Source organism: Oryctolagus cuniculus, chromosome X (genome assembly GCF_964237555.1).
Source record: "Oryctolagus cuniculus chromosome X, mOryCun1.1, whole genome shotgun sequence".
NCBI classification, from domain to species: Eukaryota; Metazoa; Chordata; class Mammalia; order Lagomorpha; family Leporidae; genus Oryctolagus; species Oryctolagus cuniculus.
In genome coordinates this window covers 38,585,446-38,610,914 of record NC_091453.1, presented here as the reverse complement: position 1 = coordinate 38,610,914, position 25,469 = coordinate 38,585,446, and the positions used below count along the sequence as shown (strand labels likewise).

General features: G+C 46.5%; 1 protein-coding gene across 2 annotated transcripts in view; it reads right to left on the bottom strand.

The window, feature by feature from the left end:
* GNL3L (G protein nucleolar 3 like) overlaps nt 1-18,892 on the bottom strand; it is a 36,502-nt gene extending 17,610 nt beyond the window's left edge. The window contains exons 1-8 of one of the 2 annotated variants that reach the window (XM_008272661.4): nt 18,187-18,892; nt 16,096-16,225; nt 5,506-5,546; nt 3,582-3,689; nt 2,847-2,963; nt 2,107-2,190; nt 1,456-1,591; nt 119-222 (exon numbers count right to left, since the gene is read on the bottom strand). In XM_008272661.4, the coding sequence (XP_008270883.2) occupies nt 119-222; nt 1,456-1,591; nt 2,107-2,190; nt 2,847-2,963; nt 3,582-3,689; nt 5,506-5,546; nt 16,096-16,114 (609 nt within the window). In that variant the 5' untranslated portion in view covers nt 16,115-16,225; nt 18,187-18,892. The remainder of the gene's footprint in view (nt 1-118; nt 223-1,455; nt 1,592-2,106; nt 2,191-2,846; nt 2,964-3,581; nt 3,690-5,505; nt 5,547-16,095; nt 16,226-18,186) is intronic. The other variant, XM_051827135.2, reaches the window with a different exon arrangement.
* Nucleotides 18,893-25,469: the final 6,577 nt, after the last annotated feature.

The following is a 25,469-nucleotide window of genomic DNA, read 5'->3' as shown; positions in this document are numbered from 1 at the left end:
CAAAGTTGAAGTCCAAATTCAATTACTAAAGGAATCAAGGTCACCATCCAAGTCTTGAACCCTCAACCATAACCCCAAGTTACCATGAAGCAGGCTAATGCATCAGCCCCAGTCTTACCAGGTTTTTGACCTGATGCTGAGTGCTGGCCTTGAAAGCCACAGTTGGCAGCTCATTCCGAAGGTAATCCAGCCACTTCTCCACAATGTCCTTGGGTACCAGGTCTCGGGAAAATTGGATCAGGTAGAGAGGTTAAGCAGCACAACACCTCCCCAGCTCACTCCAAAGCATCTACACATACCTAAAGCTAGACCTACCTCCTGTTAACAAGTCTCCCCAGGAGCCCTGTCAGTCCTGATTGGCATTAGAAAACACAGCCTGGTCTATGGGACCAGTTGGCTCTCCCTAATGAGGATGCTGTTACATCGGGAAAAATCCACTAACTGTTTGGTCCCATGTACCCTCTTTCCACGTCAGGGTACTCAGAGTGCCAGAGGCCTCTGAAAGACAGTTTCCCATCATCTCCCTGGATCACCCTAGGTTGGGCCAAATGTCAAGAATAACCCTAAAAAGAATTACTGCCATTTGCAAAGTAAATTTGCGTGTACCAAGCACTTTATCATTAATTCTCACAATACTGTGAGGTTGGCTGCGGCTGGTGTTGTGGCATAGCAGGTTAAGCCACTGCCTGCAACACAAGCATCCCATACTGGAGTGCCAGTTTGACTCCTGGCTGGTCCACTTCTGATCCAGCTTCCTATTAATGCATCTGGGAAGGCAGTGGAAGATGGACCAGGTATCTGAGGCCTTGCCACCCACATGGGAGACCCAGATAGAGTTCCTAGCTCCTGACTTCAGCCTAGTCCAGCCGCAGCTGTTGCGGGCATTTGGGGAGTGAACCAGCAGATGGAAGATACCTGTCTCTCCCTCTTTCTCTGTTGTTCTTTCAAATAAACAAATAAATCTTTTTAAAAAATCCTGTGAGATTAGGCCCATTATACCACTTGAGAAATGTGAGTTCTCAGAGGTGATATGACTTGTCCAATACCTCAGTGAATACAGGTGGCCAGGTAGGACAAGACCCAGATGTCAGTGAACCCTGTGAGTGCCTCCTGGACACATGTGCCCTTCTGCCCATCTTTGGGAACCAGCTTAGGGAGAGAAGAGCTCTCCAAGGTTGTGCAGTCACAGAAAAAGCTCAAAATGTCAAGAACAGGGAACTAAAAGGCAGACAGCCTTTGCCCCTTGACTCTGCTCCCACCTGGTATTACACACTGTGTACATGGGCATGTGGACCTTCAGACAACATTCCTGGCTTTGAAAAACTAGAACAAGAATTCCTATCTTGCATGACTATTATGAGTGCCACTGAGTTGCTGGGTTGCAGGGTGTGATTCAAGTTAGCCTTCAAGAAGGCTTGATCCGTTTCCTGCCTTACCCAGTTCTGGCACACCTACCAATCTTGTTCAAGACCAGGACCAGCTTCTTATTGCCTTCTGCCTGAAGGACAGCCTCCTCCATTTGGAAACAACGGCAGCCCAAAGGGTCTCTGGCATCCAGCACTTCCAGAATCACATCAGAATATTCCACCACCTGTAGTGCAGAAGACAGGGGGATTAAAAGCAGGAAAGCACACGAGGGTATAGTCACATAGGCCTGTGAAAGAAAAGGTTTCCATATCAGGCAAAAACAAACCAATACAGACAGGAAATGGGAACTGATTGTGGCCCTCCCCAAAGGACCTTAAGAACTCGATTCCCAGGGCCAGCATTGTACCATAGCAGGTAAAGCTGCCACCTCTGATGCCAGCATCCCACATGGGCACCAGTTCAAGAACCGGCTGCCCCACTTCAAATCCAGCTGCCTGCTAATGTGCCTGGGAAAGCAGCAGAAGATGGTCCAAGTGCCTGGGTCCCTACAGTCCCTACACCCACACGGGAGTTCCAGAAGAAGCTCCTGACTCCTGGCTTTGGCCTGTCCCAGCCTCAGTTGTTGAGGCCATTTGGGGAGTAACCAGCAGAAGGAAAGATGATTCTCTCTCTCGTACATCCTCTATGTAATTCTTTCAAATAAATAAATCAAAAAAAGAAAGAACTGGATCACAATACCTTACGGAACTCCTTGTAATAAGCCTTCCTCGTAGCCTCATCATCCAGCTGAGGAAACATATTTAATTCCTGCAAAACTTCTTCCTAACAGAGGGGGAAAAAAAGGAGAATGGTCCAAGGGAGGAGAAGAGAGGGCAGGACTTTGGAAACCACAAGACACCATGGAAGCCACGTGAGTCTCAGCCCATTGCAAGGTAACTCTGTGACCAACCAACAAAGCTGGGAGCTGGAAGAAGAATGGACAGACCCACATGGCGCACATCTGCCTATGTGCGTATTGAGCACCAGCTGCAGAGCTGAGCATGCACAGGGGTGAAAGGAAAGTGTAAGTGAGAAAAACAACCTATGCAGGACATGAGAGGGGGGCAAACTACGTTATGTTAGAAAAGGGAGTCTGGGGTGGCAAGTATATGACAAGAATATACAGAAAGGCAGCAAGGTGCCCTAAAGATGAAATCTTCTCACATATGCTTATGGGTCTCTCAATCTTCCCTTCACACTCACTCCCTCTCTCTTCATCCCGTCCCCTAGTCACACCTCTCCAGACCCCTGACCCAACCACCATTTTCAGTCTTTAGGTTCAAGCTCCTCTAAAAATCAGCCAGTCCCAAGTGTTCTGTTATAGTAACAGAAAACAGTCTAACACACCTTTCCTCTTTCCCTGTCACAGAACAGCAGCCAGAGTTGTTTAGGAGTAAAGCCACAGCAGTCCTATGCAGAGGCAAGGGCTGCCCTCTTACCTTGCGCTCAAACTCCTCCTGTCGTTTCAGGACGTCCTGGCAGTAGCTCTCCATGGTCCTGTGTCTGCGTCTCTCCTGCTCCCGGGCAGCCTGCTGCTTCTCCCTCATCTCTTCCACCTAACAAGTGAACACACAGTAGGGCTGCAGCTGACTGGGTCCGCAGCCTGCAAGACAGGTGGCACTCAGAGGAAACAGGATGACATGTTAGAGGTGTGAGGTGCAGGGGTTCAAGGATAGGGAAGGCATGACAGCAGAAAACAGGGTCTGAGACAAAGAAAGAGGGAGGATGGGAAGGAAAGAGTGGTAGAGAAAATAAACAAGCTATGTGAAGCAGAGAGAGAATGCAGTCTAGGCAGAGGAGGAAACAGGCTGAAGTCCTGAGATGCATTCTCACTGAAAGAGCAAGAAGAGGAAAGAGCAGTAAAAGAGGTCAAAGAGGAAGGAGGGAGATGATGAGCAAGGCCGTTGGAGGGCTTTAAGGAAAGCATGGTCTTAAATGCTCAGAATTCCACTACAGTGGAAGCATAAGGCAGACAGCAATGGTCTGGGCAGGGAGAGGCAGAGGAGCAAATGGCGACACTACATCCAGTACCCAGGTACTCTCCTTCTCTTCTCCCTTCCACAAACAGTCTCGAGAACCCTAACGAGTCCACCCTTTGTCCTTCCACCCAACACTTCCAGAGATCTGGCATTCAAGCCCGGCCCTCCCTCTCCTCCAAGGAAGAGAGAGCTTACTCGTTTCTTCTTTAATTCAGCTTCACGACTGGCATGATCATTGGAGCGAACAAACTGGGAGGCAGAAGACACTTCGTGGGTTGCTTTCTTACCACTGCGCTTTGCAGGCTGGTGGACACACAAGAGAAAAGAAATAAAACAGAGCTGATGAACCTATGGACATCAGCCCACCCCCAGAGAGGCAGAGGCTAAAGCAGTTCAGATCAGTGTAGTTGCTGGGGAAGAAATAGAGGTAAGGAGTAGGCTACAAGGGCTCTGTTCCCAGAAATCTGCCCATCTGGCTGCTAGAAGATCTTCCTTCTCCCAGCCAGTCACAGACTAACTAAAGAATTCCAGGTAAGTAATAGGGGTAGGCAGAAAAGTAGCTGGGAAAGTTTCCCAAGGCCAATGGAAAAACTGTCTGAACAAATCATCATCAAACTGGGAGCAGCAGCAGCTGGGAACTTGTCAAAAATGCACATTATGAGATATGCCACATCTACTGAATCAGAAACTCTGGGATGGGGCCAGCTATATGTTCTAAGCAGCACTGCAGGTGATTCTGGAGGATGGGTTAAAGCTGGGGAAGCATGGGACTGGCACTGTGGCACAGCAGGTAAAGCCAGCCGCCTGCAGTGCCAGCATCCCATATGGGTGCTGGTTAGAGTCCAGCTCCCTGATAATGCACCTGGGAAAGTGGCAGAGGCTGGCCCAAGTCCTTAGACCCCTGCCCCCACAGGGGAGACCTAGAAGAAGCTCCTGGCTCCTGGCTTCAGCCTGGCCCAGCCACAGGAGTGACAGCTATTTGGGGAGTTAACCAGTGGATGGCATCTCTCGCTCTCTCACTCCACCCACCCCTGTACCTCTGACTTTCAAGTAAATAAATAAAATCCTTAAAAAAAAGTTGAGGAGGAGGCCAGTGCTGTGGCACAGCAGGATAAAGCCCTGGTCTGCAGTGCCAGCATCCCTTGTGGCTGCTGGTTCGAGTCCCAGCTGATCCACTCCTGATCCAGCTCTCTGCTATGGCCTGGGAAGGCAGTAGAAGATGGCCCAGGTCCTTGAGCCCCTGCAGCCACATGGGAGACCCAGAAGAAGATCCTGGCTTCAGATTAGCGCAGCTCTGGCCATTGCAGACTGGGAAGTGAACCAGCGAATAGAAGACCTTTCTCTCTCTCTGCCTCTCTGTAACTTTGCCTCTCAAATAAATAAATAAATCCTTTTAAAAAAAATTTGGGGAAGTTTTATCCATACTAACATCCAGGAACCCAAGCCTTCTCTGGGCCATACCTACTTCTCACCACTTTAGCCCAAGGCTTCCTTGTTCACATCTTTCCCAACAGGACCAAGGCACCCAGGAACTAGGGCAAAGATGATGCTTTCAGCACCACCCCCGCCTTCATAAGAGGTAGGCACTTGGGAATCAGACTCAAGTCCCCGCTGTGTTACTTGGAACCAAACTTTCACTGAGATTTAGTTCCTTCTTTTAAAAAATGGGGATAGATGGGCATTTGGCACAGCAGTTAAGATGTCACTTGGAATGCCTGCATCTCATACCTGGGATCAAGTCCTGGCTCCACTTGATTCTAGCTTCCTGCTCATGTGTATCCTGCCACCGAAGTGGGAATCCCAGATTGAGTTCCAGTCTCCTGGTTGTGGTCTGGTCCACCCCAGCCATTGCAGGCATTCAGGGAGTGAACCACCACACACTAGGGCTTGCTCGCTCTCTCTCAAATTATAAATAAATCTTTAAATGGGGATGATGATAATCCCAATCGAAGCAAGTCAAACCCAAAGCAGCATATGACTTGTGGTGGAAACTTAGTGAATGGTGCTGATTCTCTGCTGCAGCCACCCAGAGAGGGGGCAAGCCAGTTATGCTGACTCTGATGTGCTCTGACCTTACCCCGCAGTGGGCACACCTCATCTGAGGGCACAGCCAACTTACCTTCTTGCAGCCTTTGGAACCTTTACCTGGCTTTTTATTTTCTGCAAAAGAAAGGAAAGAGCCATCATCTACCTACCCAACACTTATTGATACCTAAATCAATGCCAGACCACTCTGAGAACCTAGGAAACCTCAGACACCACGTCTGTCTAGATCCACACAAGGCAGAGAACCAGATGGAAACACTGGTATGAGAAGAAGTACTAGTTATGTTTGGAGCAAACTCCAACAATTCTTAAGGCAGTTCTGTGAAGAGTGACCTGAATATGTGCTTGTGACTCCTCTTTCCTTGCCAGCTTCCCACTGGGGGCAAGTCAGTAAATGCAGTCCCAGGCGGACGTAAGGGAACTGGAAGCACGAGAAAGTGCTCAGAGGACTCCCAACACCTAGGCCTGGGTAAACGCCCTCAGCGTGTGGGGAAAGAACTGCCCCTTCCTGGTGACCATGCTAAAGCCATTGCCTCTAAAGGAACTTGACTACTCAGCTAAATTGTTGTGTCTCCTGCACAGGAGGAGAAAGCAGCTGCGTGTCCAGTTACGCCTTGTAACGCCCAGGAACTTAAGAGGCCTCTCCCAATTTCAGTGAGAAGTTTTTTTGGAAAGAATGGCTTTTTTTTTTTTAATTCTCACCACCTTCAAAGGGAGCTAAAGGAATTCCGAGAGAGAGAGGCGGCCCTGGAAGATCAGGATATATACAAACAAGTATGTGAGCGGCTTGATATTACCAGAGAACCAGCTCCACAATCACCTCAAGCGGTTCACACTGAAGCAAAGTTAATGTAGGAGACAGAATTTAAATGCTACTGCAAAGCTTTCAGGAAACTCAAGAAGATACTTAAAGGGAATTATGTGAGAAAAAAGAAGATTCCACAAACTTGATAGCAAATAAGAATGCAATACATGTAGTGAAAAACAGAAGAGATGTAACCATCAAATTAATAAGCTAGAAGACAAAGAGAGGAGCTTACTTAGCACACACAAAAAAAGAAAACAGAACAAATATTCAAAGGAATGGGGATAGGCATTTGACACAGCAGTTAAGACACCTCTTAGTATATCTGCATCCTCATGGGAGTGCCTCAAGTCCCAACTCTTCCACCCCCCAATCCAGCTTCTTTCTACAGCAGATCCAGGCAGGCAGCAGTGATGACTCAAGTACTTGGGTCCCCCCCACCCATGTGGAAGACCCAGATTGAGTTCCAGAACACCTGGCTTTAGCCTGGCCCAGCCCTGGCTGTTGCAAGCATTTGGGAAATGGGCCAGTAGATGGAAGATCTCTTTCAGTCACTGTCTCTCTCTTTGTCTCTCTGCTTTTCAAATAAAATGAAAATAAAAGAAATGGAAACTAAGAGAAAATTTTCAAAAATATATATAAAATGGACCCACGAGAACTAATATCTAAATAACAGGAATTTGTAAAAAAAAAAAAAAAAAGGCCCCAAGTGAGAAGCAATACTTTTATTAAATAACAGATGAAGGTTCCTCAAACTGATGAAATTTCTGAACTCCAAGAATAAAGAAAAACCTTATAAGCTTCCAAGCAGGAATTTCTAAAAAACAAGAACGAGGCAGACGGCCTTCTCAAACCTGTAACTCTACACACTTGAGACAAAAGAAAAGCAATTATAAGACTCCAAGAAAAGGAACTGTGTTCCAAGCCAAGTTCCTCTACCTTGCAAATAGATTACTCTTATGTGAAGATGAAATAAAGACATTTTCAGATGTGCAAAGATTATTACCTGTACTTCCTTTCTGGTAAAATGCCTAGTAAAAATAAAAATTAAATCAGAATAACCATTTTAAGCTAAAGAAAACAAATGGTGGCAGGCAGAAAATCTATTAAATTTATTAAAAGAAAACTGGGGCAGGTGTTTGCCCTAGAGGTTTAGGTCACCAGTTAGTATGCCTGCATCCCACACCAGAGTAACTGGATTCAATTCCCAGCTCTGCACCTGACTCCAGCTTCCTGCTAACGAAGACCCTAGGAAGCAATGGTGATAGTTCAAGTGACCAAGTTCCTGCCACCCATGTGAGAGACCTTCATTGAATTCTCAGTTCCTAGCTTCAGTCAAAGCTGAGGAGCAATTGCAGGCTTTGGGAAGCATACCAGAAAATGGAAGCTTCCTTTCTCTCTCAAACAAATAAAGCATTAAAACAGAAATCTGGAAATGTGGCTAAGCACTGTAACACATACTAAGAAAGGACCATAGAGGCTCGTGTTGTGGTGCAACAGTTTAACCCACCACCTGTGATGCCAGCAACCCATAGGAGTGCCTGTTCAAGACCAGCTGTTCCATTCCGATCCAGATCCCTGTTAATTCACCTGGGAAAGGCAGCAGATGTCCCAAATCTTTGGGCCCTGCTACCCACATGGAGACTCCTGGCATCAGCCTGGCCCAGCCCTGGCAATTGCAGCCATTTGGGGAGTGATCCAGCAGAATGGAAAATCTCTCAATTTCTAACTCTTTTAAAATAAATAACATTTAAAATAATAAGGAAGGGGCCAGCGCTGTGGCATAGTGGGTAAAGCTGCCGCCTGCAGTGCCAGCATCCCATATGGGCGCCCCTTCGAGTCCCAGCTGCTCCACTTCCAATCCCGCTCTCTGCTGTGGCCTGGGAAAGCAGTAGAAGATGGCCCAAGTCCTTGGTTCCCTGCACCCACGTGGGAGATCTGAAGGAAGCTCCTGGCTCCTGGCTTCGGATCGGCACAGCTCCAGCCATAGTGGCCAATTGGGGAGTGAACCAGTGGATGGAAGACCTCTCTCTCTCTCTCCCTCTTCTTCTCTATGTTAACTCTTTCAAATAAAATAAATAATAATTCTTTTAAAAATAAACAAATAAGGGGAAACAAATAATACATACAAAATAAACTGGTGGGACAGGCATTTGACACAGCAGTTAAGATGCATCCCATATTGGAGTACCTAGGTTCAAGCTCTGCCTCTGCTCCCAATTCCAGCTTCCTGCTAATGGGCACCCTGGGAGGCAGCACATGATGGCTCAAGTGGCTCAAGTGACCTACATGGGAGACCCAGACTGAGTTCCTGGCTTCTGGTTTCAGCCTGGCCTACACCCCAGGTGTTGCAGACATTTGAAGTGTGAACCAGCAAATGGGAAAGAAAATATATTAGTTAGAAAGGGGGAAAGCATCTATTTCAGAGGGAAGAAGCTAAGGGGAAGGAGGGAGGGGGAAGAAGGGAAGGGTGCAGTTAGTCATCATTTAACAGCTTTTCGACTGCGCTCAAAGAAAACAGTTATTACCCTTTGTAGCTGGCAGACCTACATTCTAATTCTGGCTCAGCAACTACATAGCTACAAGACCTTGAAGAATTATTTGAAACCTGTCTCAGTGGGGCTGGTGCCATGGCATAGCAGTTAAAGCCATCACCTGCAGTGCTAGCATCCCATATGGGCACCAATTCAAGTACTGGTTGCTCTACTTCTGATCTAGTGCCCTGCTAAATACATCCGGGAAAGCAGCGGAAGATGACCCAAACCCTTGGGCCCCTGCACCCACAGGGACACTCAAGAGCTCCTGGCTCCTAGCTCCTGGCTTCGGACCAGGCCAGCTCCAGCTGTTATGGTCATTTGGGGGAGTGAACTATCAGATGGAAGACTCCCCTCCCTCCCTCCCTCCCTCTCTCTCTCTCTCCCTCTGTAACTCTGTCTTTCAAATAAATAAATAAATCTTAAAAAAAACTCTTTCAGCATCAATATCTGCATCTACCATCATCATCTAGCCAGGGGCATGGAACATCTGGACTGCAGGCTGCATAAGGCTTATGAAATCATTTGGCCTGGCCCTGCAAAGGCAACTATAGGTGGAACCTGAAATTCAATAAATCTAAAGCAGGCTAATTTTTAAGTTAATAATTCTTTAAAATATTTATTTATTTATTTGAAAGGCAAACTTAGAACGAGGCGGAGGCAGGGAGACAGAGAGAGGTCTTCCATCCACTGGTTCACTTCCCAGATGGCTACAACAGCTGTAGCTCGGCAGATATTGAGGCTGGAGCTTCTTCCCGGTCTCCCACGCGGGTGCAGGGGCCCAACTTCTGTAGCTATCCGGGGCCTAAACACTTGGGGCCATCTTCCACTGCCTTTGCCAGGCCATTAGCAGGGAGCTGGATCAGATGTGGAGCAGCCAGGCACGAACCTAAGGCTTCAGCTTGACCAGCCACACCACAACGCCAGCCCCTAAGCTGATAATTTTTATGGCCCATAAATGATGCTATAAACATCCAAATGGCCCTTGGAAAAAAAAAAAAACTTGCCATCCCTGAGCCTGAAACAACTAACTCTCACATCAATACCCAAAGATTTCTCTCCATTCATTCACCCGTCATCCCTTGTCCCCGTACACCCACCAATGCACTTACTTCATCCTTCTACTCCTCCCCCTGCCCCTACATCAAACATCCCATCAGGTCCTCAGAAAACACCCACTTGGGTGACCAGCACTCCCCTATTTTATCAACCTCTCCTCTGAGAGCAATTCCCCAATCTACTGCCTTGAGACTTGGCTCTCCCAAAGACAAAGCCTCACTTGCAGGCCTCACAAAAGGTGGTTGTAGACTCCCACATTCTATATCTGAGTGTCTGGGTTCAAGTCTTGGCTCTGCTCCCGATTTCAATTCCTGCTAATGCACACCCTAGAGGCAGCAGGTGATAGCTCAAGTACTTGGGTCCCTGCCACTCACAGAGACCCAGACTGCGTTCCCAGCTCCCAGCTTCAGTTTGGCCCAGCCCTAGCTGTTGCAAGTGCTTGCGACTGAATCAGCAGATGGGAGACTTCTGTCACTGTCTTTCAAATAAATAAGTTTTTTGAAGTTTTTTTAAAAGACTTATTTATTTATTTGAAACGCAGAGTTACAGAGAAGGAGAAGACACAGACAGAAAGATCTTCCATCTGCTGGTTCACTCCCCAAATGACTGCAACAGTCAAGACTGGGCCAAGCCAAAGCCAGGAGCCAGGAGCCTCATCCAGATAGTCCATGTGGGTGTAGGAGCCCAAAAACTTGGACCATCTTCCACTGCTTTCCCAGGTGTATTAGCAGAGAGCTGCTTCAGAAATGGAGTAGCCGGGACTTGAACCGGTGCCCATAAGGGATGCCGGTGCCACAGGTGGCATCTTTACCCACTATGCCAACATTGGCCCCTAAAGTTGTTCTTTTCTCTGGAACATGCTTGGGGCCAGCAGGTAGAGGAGGTACTCTCCAACTGAGACTATTTCTCTCCCATTAAAAAGTAGGAAAAAAGGGTCAGCACTGTGGCATCCTGGGTTAAGCCACTGTCTGCAGTGCCGGCATCCTATATGGGTGCCAGTTTGCATGCCGGCTGCTCCACTTTCAATCCAGCTCCCTGCTAATGCACCTGGGAAAGCTGCAGAAGATGGCCCCTGCACCCATGTGGGAGACCCAGATGAAGCTCCTGGCTCCTAGGTTCAACCTGGCCCAGCCCTGGCCGTTGTGGCCATTTGGGGAGTGAACCAACAGATGGAAGATCTTTCTTTCTACCTCTGTCTTTCCCTCTTTCAAATAAATAAATAAATCTTTTAAGAAAAAGAAAGGGAAAAAAGTGGGAAAATTATTTTTAGTAAAACCCTCCTCTTTTGAGGCCCCCGCCACACATCTATGCCTGTTGTACATATATAAGTCACTTTTCCTCATTTATTCAAGCAACTGGCTCAGAAGTTTACTTTAAAAAAAAAGATTTATTTATTTATTTATTTAAAAGGCAGAGTCACAGAGAGGCAGAGGCAGAGAGAACAAGGTTTTCCATCCACTGGTTTACACCCCAAATGTCTGCAATGGCCAGAGCTGTGCCAATCCGAAGCCAGGAGCCAGGAGCTTCTTCCAGGTCTCCCATGTGGGTGCAAGGGCCTAAGGACTCGGGCCATCTTCTACTGCTTTTCCAGGCCACAGCAGAGAGCTGGATGGGAAGTGGAGCAGCCGGGACTCGAACTGGTGCCCATATGGGATGCCAGCACTGCAGGCAGTAGCTTCACCTGCCACGCCACAGCACTGGCCCCTCTAAGGTTTACTTTCTTCTTTTTTTTTTTAAAAAAAAGATTTATTTTATAGAGGTTTACTTTCAACCTAACTCTGGCCATCACCAAACTGGATGACTTTGGAGATCATTGGACAACGTTTCCAACAACCTATGCTTCTCACTTCCTTGACATCTTAGGATCTACACTCTATCTAGATCACCCACCCATTCCTATGGCTACACCTGGTGGCATCACCTCTGAATACAGTCTGAAAGCAGTCTTAGAACCCCCTCTCCTATCTTCAGTTGTCTAACGTCCTAGAAACGTGAACCATCTGCTAAGTTCCTTATTCATCATCCACCATGCTCTCCCCCCGTCTGGCTAATATTCCACAGTCTGGTATTATAATTGTGCTCTTGTAGAGCCACATTCCCCTTGCTCCTCCTTGCTCTGAAGGATGAAGATGGCCCAAGTACTTTGGCCCTCGCCACACATGTGGGAGACCCAGACGGTTCCTGGCTCCAGACTTTTGACCCAGATCTGGCTCTTGTGCCATTTGAGAAATGAACCAGCAGATGGAAGACCTCTTACTCTGTATCATTCTGCCTTTCAAAAAAAATAATAAATGATTAAATATTTGCAGAAAAACTGAATTTAAAATGTCACTACATTTAAAATATATATAGGGGCCGGCTCTGTGGTGCAGTGGGTTAATCCTCCGCCTGCGGCGCCGGCATACCATATGAGTGCTAGTTCTAGTCCTGGCTGCCCCTCTTCCAATCCAGCTCTCTGCTGTGGCCTGGGAAAGCAGCAGAAGATGGCCCAAGTGCTTGGGCCCCTGCACCCACGTGGGAGACTGAGAGGAGGCACCTGGCTCCCGGCTTTGGATCGGCGCAGCTCTGGCCATTGTGGCCATTTGGGGAGTGAATCAACGGAAGACCTTTCTCTCTGTCTCTACCTCTCACTGTCTGTAATTCTAGCTCTCAAATAAATAAATAAAATCTTTAATAAATAAATAAATATGTATAAACATATCACATATTCTTTTCCAAATATTCTTAATTCTTCCCATCTTCTCCTATAAAAAGTAACATAGTACAGTCCTGTCAGCAACTTGCTTTTCTCACTTAACAAACCTTGAAGACCTTTCCCTCTAATATTCTTTCCATAAAATAGTTTACCCATAATCTTTCCATACAATACTTCCTCATTTTTTAAACTGCCAGAATTCTTATTCACGCTTATGATGGTAGGAAAATGGAATTAAAATGTAAGTTTATTGTAATAGGTCCAAAAAGTTTGAAATCCAGGGTCGGCGCTGTGGCACAGAAGGTGAAGCTGCCACCTGCAGCACCTGCATTCCATATGGGCGCAGGTTTGAGTCCCAGCTGTGCCACTTCTGATCCAGCTTCCTGCTAACGCGCCTAAGAAACCAGTGAAAGAGGGCCCAAGTCCCTGTACCCACATGGGAGACCTGGATGAAGCCCCTGGCTCCTGGCTTTGGCCTGGCTCAGCCCTAGCCACTACAGCCATTTGGGGGGGTGGGCCAGCAGATGGAAGATCTCTCTCTCTCTCTGCCTCTTCTGTGTAACTCTGGCTTTCAAATAAATTTTTTTTTTAAGTTTGAAATCCCAGAGTACAAGGATCTATCAAAGGGCCATGGAAAATGCATATTATGAAAAAAACTATGCCTGAATTTCAACATTTTTATACCATAATAAACTTATCTTAATTCCATTTTCTAGAAATGTTTTGAAGTACCCTCATATATCCTACTTTAACCAGTTTATCTTTTTTATCATCATCAATATGATCATCCAGCATCATATGTTACTGAGTAAATATAATTAATTTGTTCATTTTTCTTGTTTTACTTATAAAAGTAATTATCTGCTTTTACTATTAAATAGTATGACTCTTGATGAAATTTCTTATGATTGTATAAAGAAAATATTTGGCTTTTACCAAGCCCCTGATAGGCAGGGCCATCATTCATACAGAATCTGGAACCACTAGGTTGTGCTAATCTCACCCAGGCTACCCAATGTGCTAGCCAAATAAGATTATTTCCTATGTGGTCCATGGTAGGATAAAGGCAGGGAAATATGGAAATAGTTCTGCCCTCAGATCCTCACCTTTCTTTTGTACAGGAAAGAATGTGTATCCCATTTGTCTTTTCCTAGGCTGTAAATATCAGGGTAGAAGGAGGGGGGAATTAAGTCAGCTCTACTGACTTAGATACTCTAGTGCCTGGCACACAGTAAGCATGAAAATTAATAAAACTTGTCTGGTCATGCTGGGCCCTTGGGACACAATGATGAATACAAAGTAGGTGAGGAGACAGACCCAATCATGCTGTGTCAGTAGCCTCGGACCCTGGGGGTACACAGACTGGAAACCCAGGAAGGAAGTGGACAAGGAGAGATTCCCTGAGGAAGTGATGTATAAAGTTGAAATCTGAAAAATTAGCAACAAGTATCCAGTTGAAGAATGAAGCGGACAGGCGGAAGAGTCCTGAAGGCAAAAAAAGAAAGTCATTTGTCCACTTGGTCTGTTTTACAGGTAAGAAAAATCCAAAGTTCAAGATGGGTCAGAGAACAGTTTGATCGCAGAATATTAGCTTTCTCTGAGGGGCTCAATTCCAAATTGAAATGAAGAGTCTGACTTTTGTTTAAGACTCATTCATTTTATTTGAAAGTCAGAGTTTCAGAGAAAGGGAGAGACAGAGATATCTTCCATCCACTGGTTCACTCCCCAAGTGGCCACAGCCAGGACAGACTCAAGCCAAAGCCAGGAGCAAGAAGCTTCATCTGGGTTTCCCACATGGGTGACAGGGGCCCAAGCACTTGGTCCATCTTCTGCTGCTTTTCACAGGCACATCAGCAGGGAGCTGGATCAAAAGTGGATCAGCCAGGACTCAAACCAGTGTTCATATGGGATGACGGCATCACAGGTGGCAACTTTACCTGTTATACCACAACGCTAGCCCCAAGTCTGACTTTTTAAAGCCAATATTTATACTTCCAGAGCACTTATTATGTGTCAGACAGGGTTTCTAAGTATTTTTTTACCTCTTTTAACTCGTTAAATCCTCACAACACTGCTATTAGGTGGATACTATGATTACCTCAGCTTTTATAGATAAAGAGGATGGACTTAAACAACTTGCCTGAGGCCCCATAAATTATAAAGCAGATTGCTGAGATTCAAACCCTATTTGGCTCCAGTCCCTACTTTTAACCATAGGTACAATTTACAGTACCAAGGTAAAGGTGCAACTTATAAATAAAATGTTAGGGGGCTGGCATTGTGGCATAGTGGGTTAGACCTTCACCTGCAATACCAGCATCCCATATGGGTGCTGTTTGATTCCCAGCTGCTCCACTTCCAATCCAGCTCCCTGCTAATGCACCTGGGAAAGCAGCAGAAGATGGTCCAAGTGCTTGGGCCCCTGCACCCATATGGAAGACCCAGAACAAACTCCTGCCTTCTGGCTTCAACGAAGCCCAGACCTGGCTGTTGTGGCCATCTGAGGAGTAAACCAACACATGGAAGACCTCTCTTTGCCTCTCTCTCTTTCTCTGTAACTCCGCCCTTCAAATAAATAAATAAATCTTTTAAAAAGTGCTAGGGTGGGGCCAGCGCTGTAGCACAGCGGGTTAATGCCCTGGCCTGAAGTGCCAGCATCCCATGTGGATGCCAGTTGGAGACCCGGCTGTTCCACTTCCTGTCCAGCTCTCTGCTGTGGCCTGGGAAAGAGGTGGAAGATGGCCCAAGTCCTTGGGTCCCCACACCCATGTGGGAGACCTGGAGGAAGCTCCTGGCTTCGGATGGGCACAGCTCTGGCCGTTGCGGCCACCTGCGGATGGAAGACCTCTCTCTCTCTCTCTCTCTCTCTCTGTGTGTGTGTGTGTGTGTGTGTGTGTAACTCTGACTTTCAAGTAAAATACATAAATCTTTAAAAAAAAAGTGCTAGGGCATGTTAGGGTTACAGGCAGCGTGACAGTAATTACTACTTATTAGGCTCAGTCATTTAACCTTGCTTTCCTCATCTGTAAAATGGGCATGGGGGATAAAGAGAGCATGACGTCACAAGTAAGTCAGGAGGACAGCAATGATACGATAGGTAAAACATCCAGACTAAGTGATCTAGAACATACTAAACAATCTTTGAAAGTTGCTGCAAGGTGTCCGGCGTGGTGGCACAGTGGGTTACGCTGGCACCTACAACACCAGCATCCCATATGGGTGCCAGTTTGAGTCCTGGCTGCTCTGTTTTCAATCCAGCTCCCTACGAATGCACCTGGGAAAGCAGCGGAGGATGGCCCAAGAACCTGGGACCCTGCACCCCACGTGGGAGACAAGGATGGAATTCCAGGCTCCTGGCTTCAGCCTGGCCCAGCCCTGGCCACTGCAGCCATTTGAAGAGTGAACCAGCAGGTGAAAGGTCTCTCCCTCTCTCTCCCCCAGCCCCCTCCTTCCCTGTCCCTAACTCTGCCTTGCAAATAGATAAATCTTTTTTTAAAAAAAAGGTGCTATGAAATACTATGAATATTTGATAAAAGCACAAGATGCAATGGGGTGGTAAAGGAAACTCACTGTGTCTAAATTTCATCATGGTGACCAGCTAGAAAGCAGGCAGGTTTCAGATCTGTCCTCTTTCTTCCTGCCAGAAGTGATTTGAAGACAGACGTGGAAATCACAATGCCACAGACCCTTTGCAAGATCCCTAAAGGAAAATAAAATATCAAAAAAGATGATGAAGAAGCCTTAACAATCACAGAAATGGGGCAAAGGGGCTGTTCTAGAGCGAGTGCTTGAGCCTCTCTTTCTGGGTGGAGTCAGAGCCTCAACGTGTCAGACTGGATCCTTGGTCCTTAACCACTCGGCACCATGTATTTTATACCCTAGGTAAGAGAATAGTGCTAAACCCCTCCACACCAAGCAGGAAGGGGCACGAAGCCTCATCTGTTCCTACAGGAGATGACACTAGTATCTCTTCTCCCAAGTAGGGGGTCCTGGGTCTCATCTACCCTGGGAGAGAAAGAATAGATACAAAGTGTCTATCTTAAGGAAAAGGGGCCTCAAACAGGGCTTCTTAACTCTATGTCTATACAGACTGTGCTCAGTGCATAATCTTGGAGGAGAGGAAGAAAAATCTGTGCCTCCATGTGTGGCTTGGCTCTGGACCGTGGTAAGTGGGGTGAGGATTGCCACATGTTCCTCTACTCTAGGGTGGAGAGAACCTAGGGAAACTAGCACACTGGCTGTGGCATCTCTGCTGCATGGGAGAGAAGCACAGGCCCCTATATTTCTAAATTAAAGAGAGGAGTCCTGGGTCTCTTTACCCTGGAAAGGGCTGTGGGGCAAGACTGATATACCTGATCCCACCATGAGGTGACATTAGGGCCACAGAAAGAGTGAAACTGTGAAGCTTTAAGTGGGATCAGCACCTTGCCTGCAAGAGTCTATTCTGGACTGTTCCATGAGACATGGGCTGGGATGATCTGTGCATCTTTTATGTGGGTTGAAATCAACACACTAACACTGAAGGAACTAGGGATCTGGTTCTCCCCATGGGAGGGGGACTGAGAGGCCAAAGTTCAAAGGATTGCCCCTTACTCTTGGGGGTAGGAATGTCTGTGATTTCATCCTAGGAGGACAGAAGCAAGTCTGATCTCCTCTACTTTGGTAAGGGGAGAGCCCAGATGCACCTCCCTGTGGGACCATCAGTGATGGTGCTGCCTCTCCACATCACAGAGAAGGGGAGCTGCATCTCTCTGCTCCTGTGTAGTCTATCCCATACTATAGCTGATGATTATAAATCTTGGAGAGATGGCTCTGTGTCTTCCTCAAAAGAAGAGTTAGCCTGGGCCCTGGTGGTGAGGGGAAGCCTCCAGGAGCAGATCTGCCTGTTTGCTATGGGCACTTTTGGGGTTGGGCCTTATACAAATTCATTAAAACATCATCTCTTTACAGGTTAAGGGTTGGGTCTACTCTCCACAAAGCCTAGGCGGAGGGGGAAGTCAGCGTGGTCACCAGCTGAGACCTGTGCCTCTAACCACTTTGGAGAGGGGTGATCTAAGGATTCCGCAGGAGGGAGGGTGGGGCTTCTGTCACCGAGTTATTCTTCAGGAGTCACGGAGACGCCAGGAGGTCTCTGAGTCTCTACACCAAGGAGGCTGCCTCCCTCTCTGTATAGTAGACATTTCTGCACCCCTCTGAATTAGTAGGGTTGGGGAGGGCAAGAGGTGAGGGGAAATACATCACAGCATCTGTCCTAATGGATGGGGAACCTAGAAGCGCATCGGTGTCTTAGTGCAGGAGGTCTACACTGCTCAGCCTTGCCTCCTGTCTATATCAGAGGAATGCCGAGTGGTGCCCCAGTGTCCTGCGGGCCAGAGGGTGAAAGACGGTCTTCCACACAAAATAAGATCTGAGCCTCTCAACACGCTGTGTCCGGAGTCTACATCTTTCTAGACGGGGTGGAGCCTTGCCCCTTTACCCGCCGAGATGCCAGTTTGGCGCGTCTCCATGTGTACAGCAATCCCTGCCCTTTTTTTGGACCCTTCTGCCCTGGAAGGGGGCCGGCTATTACTTCTCTGCTTCAGGCTAACGGGCATCTCTGGATTCACTTCAGATACAAAGGCCTTGTAGCCTTGCCGGGAAAAGAGAAGAGTAGTCTCTTACCTATACTTCCTGCGGGGGCCCGACACACAGTGTAGCACACGGTTGGCGCAGGCGACAACGCTCATGCGGCACGACTCCGACTTCCGGATCCCACGCTCAGGACGCACGGTTCCGCCCTCTGTGCGTAGCCCCGCCCCTGTGTGCGTGTCTCCGCCCTCTGTGCGCCCTACGCGGGGGGCGGAGCCTCGGATTGACGGCTCGCGCCCGCCGGTCCCTTCCTCACCCCCATGCCAGCCCCGCCTCCTGGCTGCTCCGTAAGGAAATAGCGGAGGGGGAAGGAGGAAGGTGGGCGAGTGGCGAGGGGAAGCGGTGGGTGACTTGTGGGGTCGTTTATCGTATTTGCAAGACGGAAATCTTGTGTGCGAGCCGCTGCCTGGGGTTGGATTTGGATATTTCCAAATCGTAGTGACCAAGCGATCACCCTGCCTGCCTCAGACGAGAGTGGGGGTTGGTGTCTTTGTCTGCTTGGAAGATGGCGACGGGCAGCGTGTGAGAAAATGGCCGCCCGGGTCACATGTCTGATGGAGTATTCTCCACATGAAGTGGATCCGTTAGCTGTTCCCAGCCCTGAGCCAGCTACTCCCTCTGCAGCAGCTGAGATTCATGGCCAGGCGCGACTCGAGTAGGAGCTGGAACGGTTGGCAGCCTCTCCCACCTGTTCGCGCTCCCCTCTTCCTCCTTCCCGCCGTCGGTCCCGGATCAGCATCTGCAGAGGGAATGTGTTTCTGTCTCCGGAGCGGGGACACGTAAGGGATTCTGCAGAACTTGCATCTCGAGGAACTCCTGACCTGGTTGGGGAATGAGGTCTTCCCCTAAAGTAGTAAAATATTAATGTGGAAAAAAATGTATTTTTCCTGATGGTTTAATTCCAGCCCTTCCTTTACCTCACGCCTAAACCTTAAAGTGGGGTACAGGGTGGAAAAGGGCTTTATCCCAAAGGTATGTTCCTCCACTTGAACTGAAAACACACACACACACACACCCTCCACTGCCCTTCTGTCCCTTGCATATCTAGAATTTAGTGTCCCTACATCCATGGAAGGCTTCTAACCTCTCACCCCGGAGAGACACAAAATTCCTCTGGACCCCAAGCCAGCCCAGAGCACCTTCACCTTTCCCCTGCCCTTCCCTGGAAACCTTCCCTGACTTTCCCAGATGAGTTGGAAACTCAGTGCTCCTTGCCTGTGCTAGGTAGCAGGTGTCACTTGATACTGTACTGTAGTTCCGTGATTGTATTTCCACAGGAGAAGGAACTCTGAGAGCAGGGACCATAGGTCTAGAGCATTCAATAAGAACCAGCCAACACAAGACTGGTACAAAGCAGGCTTCAGCAAATGTTAAGTGGGTGAGTTTACTGGTTTTCACCACAAAACGGTGGGAAATGAACGGTTCAGAGATAGCATTGGGAAATTTGGCTCAGCATAAGAAGAAAAATAAAACAGGGGGTCAGAGCTGTGGCATAGATGGTTAAGCCTCCATCAGGCAGTGCCAGCTTCCAATATGGGTGCCAATTTAAGTCCCAGCTGCTCCACTTCTGATCCAGCTCTCTGCTAATACACCTGGGAAAGAATGAAGATGGTCCAAGTACTTGGACCCCTGCCACCCACATGGGAGACCCAGATGAAGCTCCTGGTTCCTGGCCTTGGCCTGGCCCAGCCCCATCCATTGCAGCCATTTGGGGAGTGAACCAGCAGGTAGAAGATTCTCTCTCCTCTCTCTTGTTTCTCTGTATCTCTGACTTTCAAATAAATCTTAAAAAAAAAAAAACTGGGTTCCTACTTATTCCACATAAGAGATTGGACTATGAAGCTGTACAGTTAATATAAAATGTACAGGAAAATCTCTTTGTGAACTGACTAGGGAAAGACCTTTAAATTTTTTTTTCCTATCCTTTGTGTTCTCATACTTTTTTAAAAGTTTATTATTATTATTATTATTATTTGAAAGGCAGAGCAACAACGATCTTTCATCCACTGGATCAATCCCCACCCCCATCCGCTGCCCAAATGCCTGTAACAGCCCAGCCTGGGCTGAAGCCAGGAGCCAAGACTCCATCTATATCTCCCACGTAGTACCAAGGACCCAAGTACTTGAGCCATCATCTGCCTGTCAGGGTGCGTGTTAGCAGGTAGCTGGATCAGAAGCTGAAGGAGGGGGCCAGAGTTGTAGCTTACCAAGTAAAACCGCTGCCTGTGATGCCAGCATCCTATTTGGATGCGAGTTCGAGTCCTGCCTGCTCCACTTGCAATCCAGCTCCCTGCAAATGAGCGTAGGAAAAGCAGTGGAGGATGGCCCAAGTGTTTGGGCCCCTGCAACCCATGTGGGAGTTCAGGATTAAGCTCCTGGCTTCAGTTAGCCTAGCCCTGGCTGTTGTGGCCATTTGAGGAGTGAACCAGCAAATGGAAGACCTGTGTCTCTCCCTCTCTCTCTAACTCTGACTTTCAAATAAATCTTAAAAAAAAAGACATTTCTGCCTCTGATCTCAGACAACTGATATGGGATGCAGTGACTTAATCTACCAACCAGGAAGGGTTTTTTGAAACAAAATCTTAAGTGCACAAACTATAAGGGGAAAAACTGTAATGAAATCTTTCATATCAATAAAAACTAGGAAGAAAGTGATGAGTTAGACACAATTAAAATTAAGAATTGCTATGGGGCCACTGCTGTGGCTCAGAAGGTTACAGCCCCAACCTGCAGTGCCAGCATCTCATATGGGCACTGGTTTGAGTACTGGCTGCTCCACTTCCCATCCAGCTCCTTGGCTAATGCACCTAGGAAAGCGGAGGATAGCCCAAGTGCTCGGGTCCCTGTACCTGGGTGGAAGACCTGAATGAAGCTCCTGGCTTTGGATCTGGCACAGCCCTTGCCATTGTTTCCATTTGGAGAATGAATCAGGGAATAGAAGACTTCTCTCTGCCTCTGCTTCTGCCTCTTCCTCTCTGTAAATCCACCTTTCAAATAAATAAATACTTTTTAAAAAGATTTATTTACTTATTTGAAAAGCAGTGTTAGAGGGAAAGAGAGAGAGATGTCTTCCATCCACTGGTTCACTCCCCAAATGGCTGGAGCTGGGCCAGTGCAAAGCCAGGATGGAACTCCATCAGGGTCTCCCATGTGGAAGGCAGGGGCCCAAGTACTTGGGCCATCTTCTGCTACCTTCTCAGGCACATTAGAAGGGAGCAGGATCAGTAATGGAATAGCCAGGACTTGAACTGGAACTCAATAGGTTGTTCTACTTATTACTTTTTTCATTTATTTTCATTCATTGTTTCATTTTCTTTTATCCTTGTGTTTTTAAGGTCTATGCATATCAATGTGTATACTTCTAATCCATTGCTTCTAATTGCTCATCATAACTAGTATACCTTGACAGCATTTTCTCTGAATTCTTTCTCCAGTGATGGGCAGCATCACTGCCTTCAGCTCCTCAATACCACAAATTACACTTCAGTGAACGTCCTGGTGTATGTCCCCTCACTGACCTCTATAAGAACTTCTTCCGGGGCCAGCACTGTGGCACAGTGGGTTAACACCCTGGCCTGAAGCACCTGCATCCCATATGGGCGCCAGTTCGAGAAACGGCTGCTCCCCTTCCTGTCCAGCTCTCTGCTATGGCCTGGGAAAGCAGTAGAAGATGGCCTAAGTCCTTGGGCCCCTGCACCCACGTGGGAGACCCTGAAGAAGCTCCTGGCTCCTGGCTTTGGATCAGCGCAGCTCTGGCCGTTGCAGCCATCTGGGGAGTGAACCATCGGATGGAAGATCTTTCTCTCTCTCTGCCTCTCCTCTCTCTGTGCAACTATGACTTTCAAATAAAAATAAATAAACCTTTAAAAAGTAACAAACAAACAAACAAAACAAAGTTTTCTTGCCTTCTTTGAAAAAAAAAAAAACTTCTTTGGGAGCATATGCCCAAGAACAGAATGACTGAATGATAAAGTGTGCATATACTTAGTTTGACTAAGAACATCAATACTTCTAGATGGTTCTTGAAGATGGCTGTACCAGTCCACACTTCTTTCACCATGTACAAGAGTACATCAAAAAGTTCAAGAAAAATGGAATTAAAACATGAGTTTATTTTGGTGCAGTGAATTTTTAAAATCCATGCATGAAGATATCTGTAGCTCCACATCCTCATTAACACTCAACATGTTCCAACTTTTTAATTTCCGCCTTCCTAACAGGTATAAAATGATATCTTGTTTTGTTTTAGCTTGCTTTTCTCTGATTACTAATGAATTTTTGAATGTCTTTTCATATGTGTTTTGAACACATCTTCTGTAAATTGCTTGCTTGGTCCATTTTTCCGTTGATGTTCCTGTTTCTCCTGTTAATTTACTGGAGTTCCTTATAGTCTAGCCATTAGTTGGTTTCAAAAGTTGCGGCCGGCGCCTCGGCTCACTTGGCTAATCCTCCGCCTGCGGCGCTGGCACCCCAGGTTCTAGTCCTAGTTGGGGCGCCAGATTCTGTCCCGGTTGCTCCTCTTCCAGTCCAGCTCTCTGCTGTGGCCCGGGAAGGCAGTGGAGGATGGCCCAAGTGCTTGGGCCCTGCACCTACATGGGAGACCAGGAGGAAGCACCTGGCTCCTGGCTTCAGATCGGCGCAGTGCACCAGCCATAGTGGCCATTTGGAGGGTGAACCAAAGGAAGGAAGACCTTTCTCTCTCTCTCTCTCTCTCACTAACTCTGCCTGTCAAAAAAAAAAAAGAGTTGCAAATATCCTTTCATTTAACTTGACCCGTGACAGCTTTCTTTGAACAGAAATTGTTCATTTGGGTGAAATAAAATTGATCAGTTTTTTGCTTTGTGGTTTTTGGTTTGGGAGTTTTATTTCAAAAGTTCTTCACCCTTCTATGTCACAAAGATATTCTCCTAATATTTTTTCTACTAACTATATGGTATGATCTTTTTTAAATTTAGGTTTCAATCCATCTAAATCCACTCTCATGCATGAAGAGAGATACATTTTGATTTTTTTCCACATAGTGAACCAAGGTTCCCACTTCAAATACTAAAGATTTTCCCATTGAGTTACCATATCACCTTGATCATATACCTTTTATGATATGCACATATGTAATATGTACAGGTCTATTTCTGTTCTTGTACTAATTCTACCTTGGTTTTAATATTTTGTAATGTGTCATACTGTCAGGACGTTTCTGCCTCTTTAGTCTTCTTTTAAGGTGGTCTTAGCTGTATTGCCACATACATTTTCAAATGAGTCTATCAAGGTCTACAGAAACCCAGCTGGGATTTTGATTAGTATCACACTGATTTTATGGATCAACTTGAGGAAAAGAAGTTGATGCTGCAATAACAACTCTTTCCATACAAGATTGGATATCTCATTTGTTCAGTTCATCTCTCTGTGCTCTTTATTAAAGTTTTCTTTTTAGAATTGTACACTAGGAGCTCCAGTAGCAGTCAGTTAGCTCAAGGTACTTATACAGAATTGTATACTTTAATTTCTAGTTGCTTTTTTATTACTATTGTGAATATTTTTATTTACTAATAGACAATACATGACATTTTGAATATCAAAACTATTAAACATTATACTTTAAGACATCTCACTCACTCTTGTCCACTGTACTTAGTTGCCCCCACACTAACCTTCCACAAGTATCACTTTTATTACTTTATTTTGTCTTCTTTTAATGAGTCTTTATGCCGATACAGATAGAAAGGTATAGCCTATTCTACCTTCAGCCTTTCTTATCCAAAAGGTGCCATACTATACATACTGTTATACAGATTCCTTTTTCACTTAATGCATCCTGAAGGTCTGTCCATAGCAGAACATTAGAGAGTTTCCAGTACTTAGAAAGCTTCTCTAAGAAAACACATGAAGTACTTCCTCAAAGTGCTACATTATGTGGATGTACAATCTCTTCATTAAGGACTGTTGTCTCGTATTGACATAATTCAGGTATTTTTAGTCTTTGGTATCACCAACAATGCAACAATGAATAACTGTTTCATACATGTGCTGATGTTTCCTATTTGTTTTTATTTTAAAGGCACAAAAGAGACACAAAGAAAGATCTTCTGTCTACTGGTTCACTTCCCAAATGCCTGCAGCAGCCAGGGCTGGGCTAGGATAAAGCCAGGAGCATGGATTTCCTGCTCAAGTGGCAGGGACCCAATCACCTGAGCCATCATCTGCTGCCTCCCAGGGGGTACATTAACAGGAAGCTAGAGTCCAAAGCAGATCCAGGAGTCAAACCCACGTACTCTGATATTGGATAAGAGGATCCCAAGAGGTATGTTAATGGCTATACAAAATGCCTAGCTCCATATGCTGATATTGCTGTTGTAACTTTGATGGTATTGTCAAAACTGCCCTCCGTAGATGTTATACAATTCTACATTTCTTTTTTTAAGATTGATTGTATTTACTTAAAAGGCAGACAGAAGAGTGGGAGATACAGAGAGAATCCTCCATCTGCAAGTTCACCCCCAAATGGCCTCAATGGCTGGGGCTGGGCCAGGCTGAAGCCAGGAGCCAGGAGCTTCATCTGGGTCTCCCATGTGGGTGGCAGGGGCCCAAGGACTTGGGCCATCTTCCTCTGCTTTTCCAAGTACATTAGCAGGGAGCTGGATCGGAAGCGGAAGCCCATATAGGATGCCAGCAGTGTTGCAGGCAGAAGCTTAACCCATTATGCCACAACACTGGCCCCCACCATTCTGCATTTCTACCAACCTTGTATAAAGGTGTCTGTTTCAACACAGCCTCATAGACAAAAAAGTGTATTGTTAGACTCTTGAATATTTGACAATGTGATACATTGATATCATTGATAAATTGTACGTTGATACATCTGCCTCATTTTCTTAATGAGAATTGGGAATTTAACCATTTTTATTCTTTTTTTAAAGATTTATTTATTTATTTGAAAGCCAGAGTTACAGAGAGGCAGAAGCAGAGAGAGAGAGAGAGAGAGATTGTCCATCTGCTGGTTCACTCCCCAAATGGCTGCAAAGGCCGGAGCTGTGCCAATCCAAAGCCAGGAGCTAGGTGATTCCTCCAGATTTCCCACACAGATGCAGGACCCAAGCACTTGGGCCATCTTCTACTCCTTTTCCAGGCCATAACAGAGAGCTGGATCAGAAGTGGAGCAGCTGGGACTCAAACTGGCATGAATATGGGATGCCAACACAGCAGGCAGTGGTTTTACCAGCTATGCCACTGCATGACGTGTGTCGGTGTTTTAATTTTTTTAAAATTTATTTTCATCTGCTTAAAAGGCGGAGTGAGAGAGAGAAAAGAAAAGATGG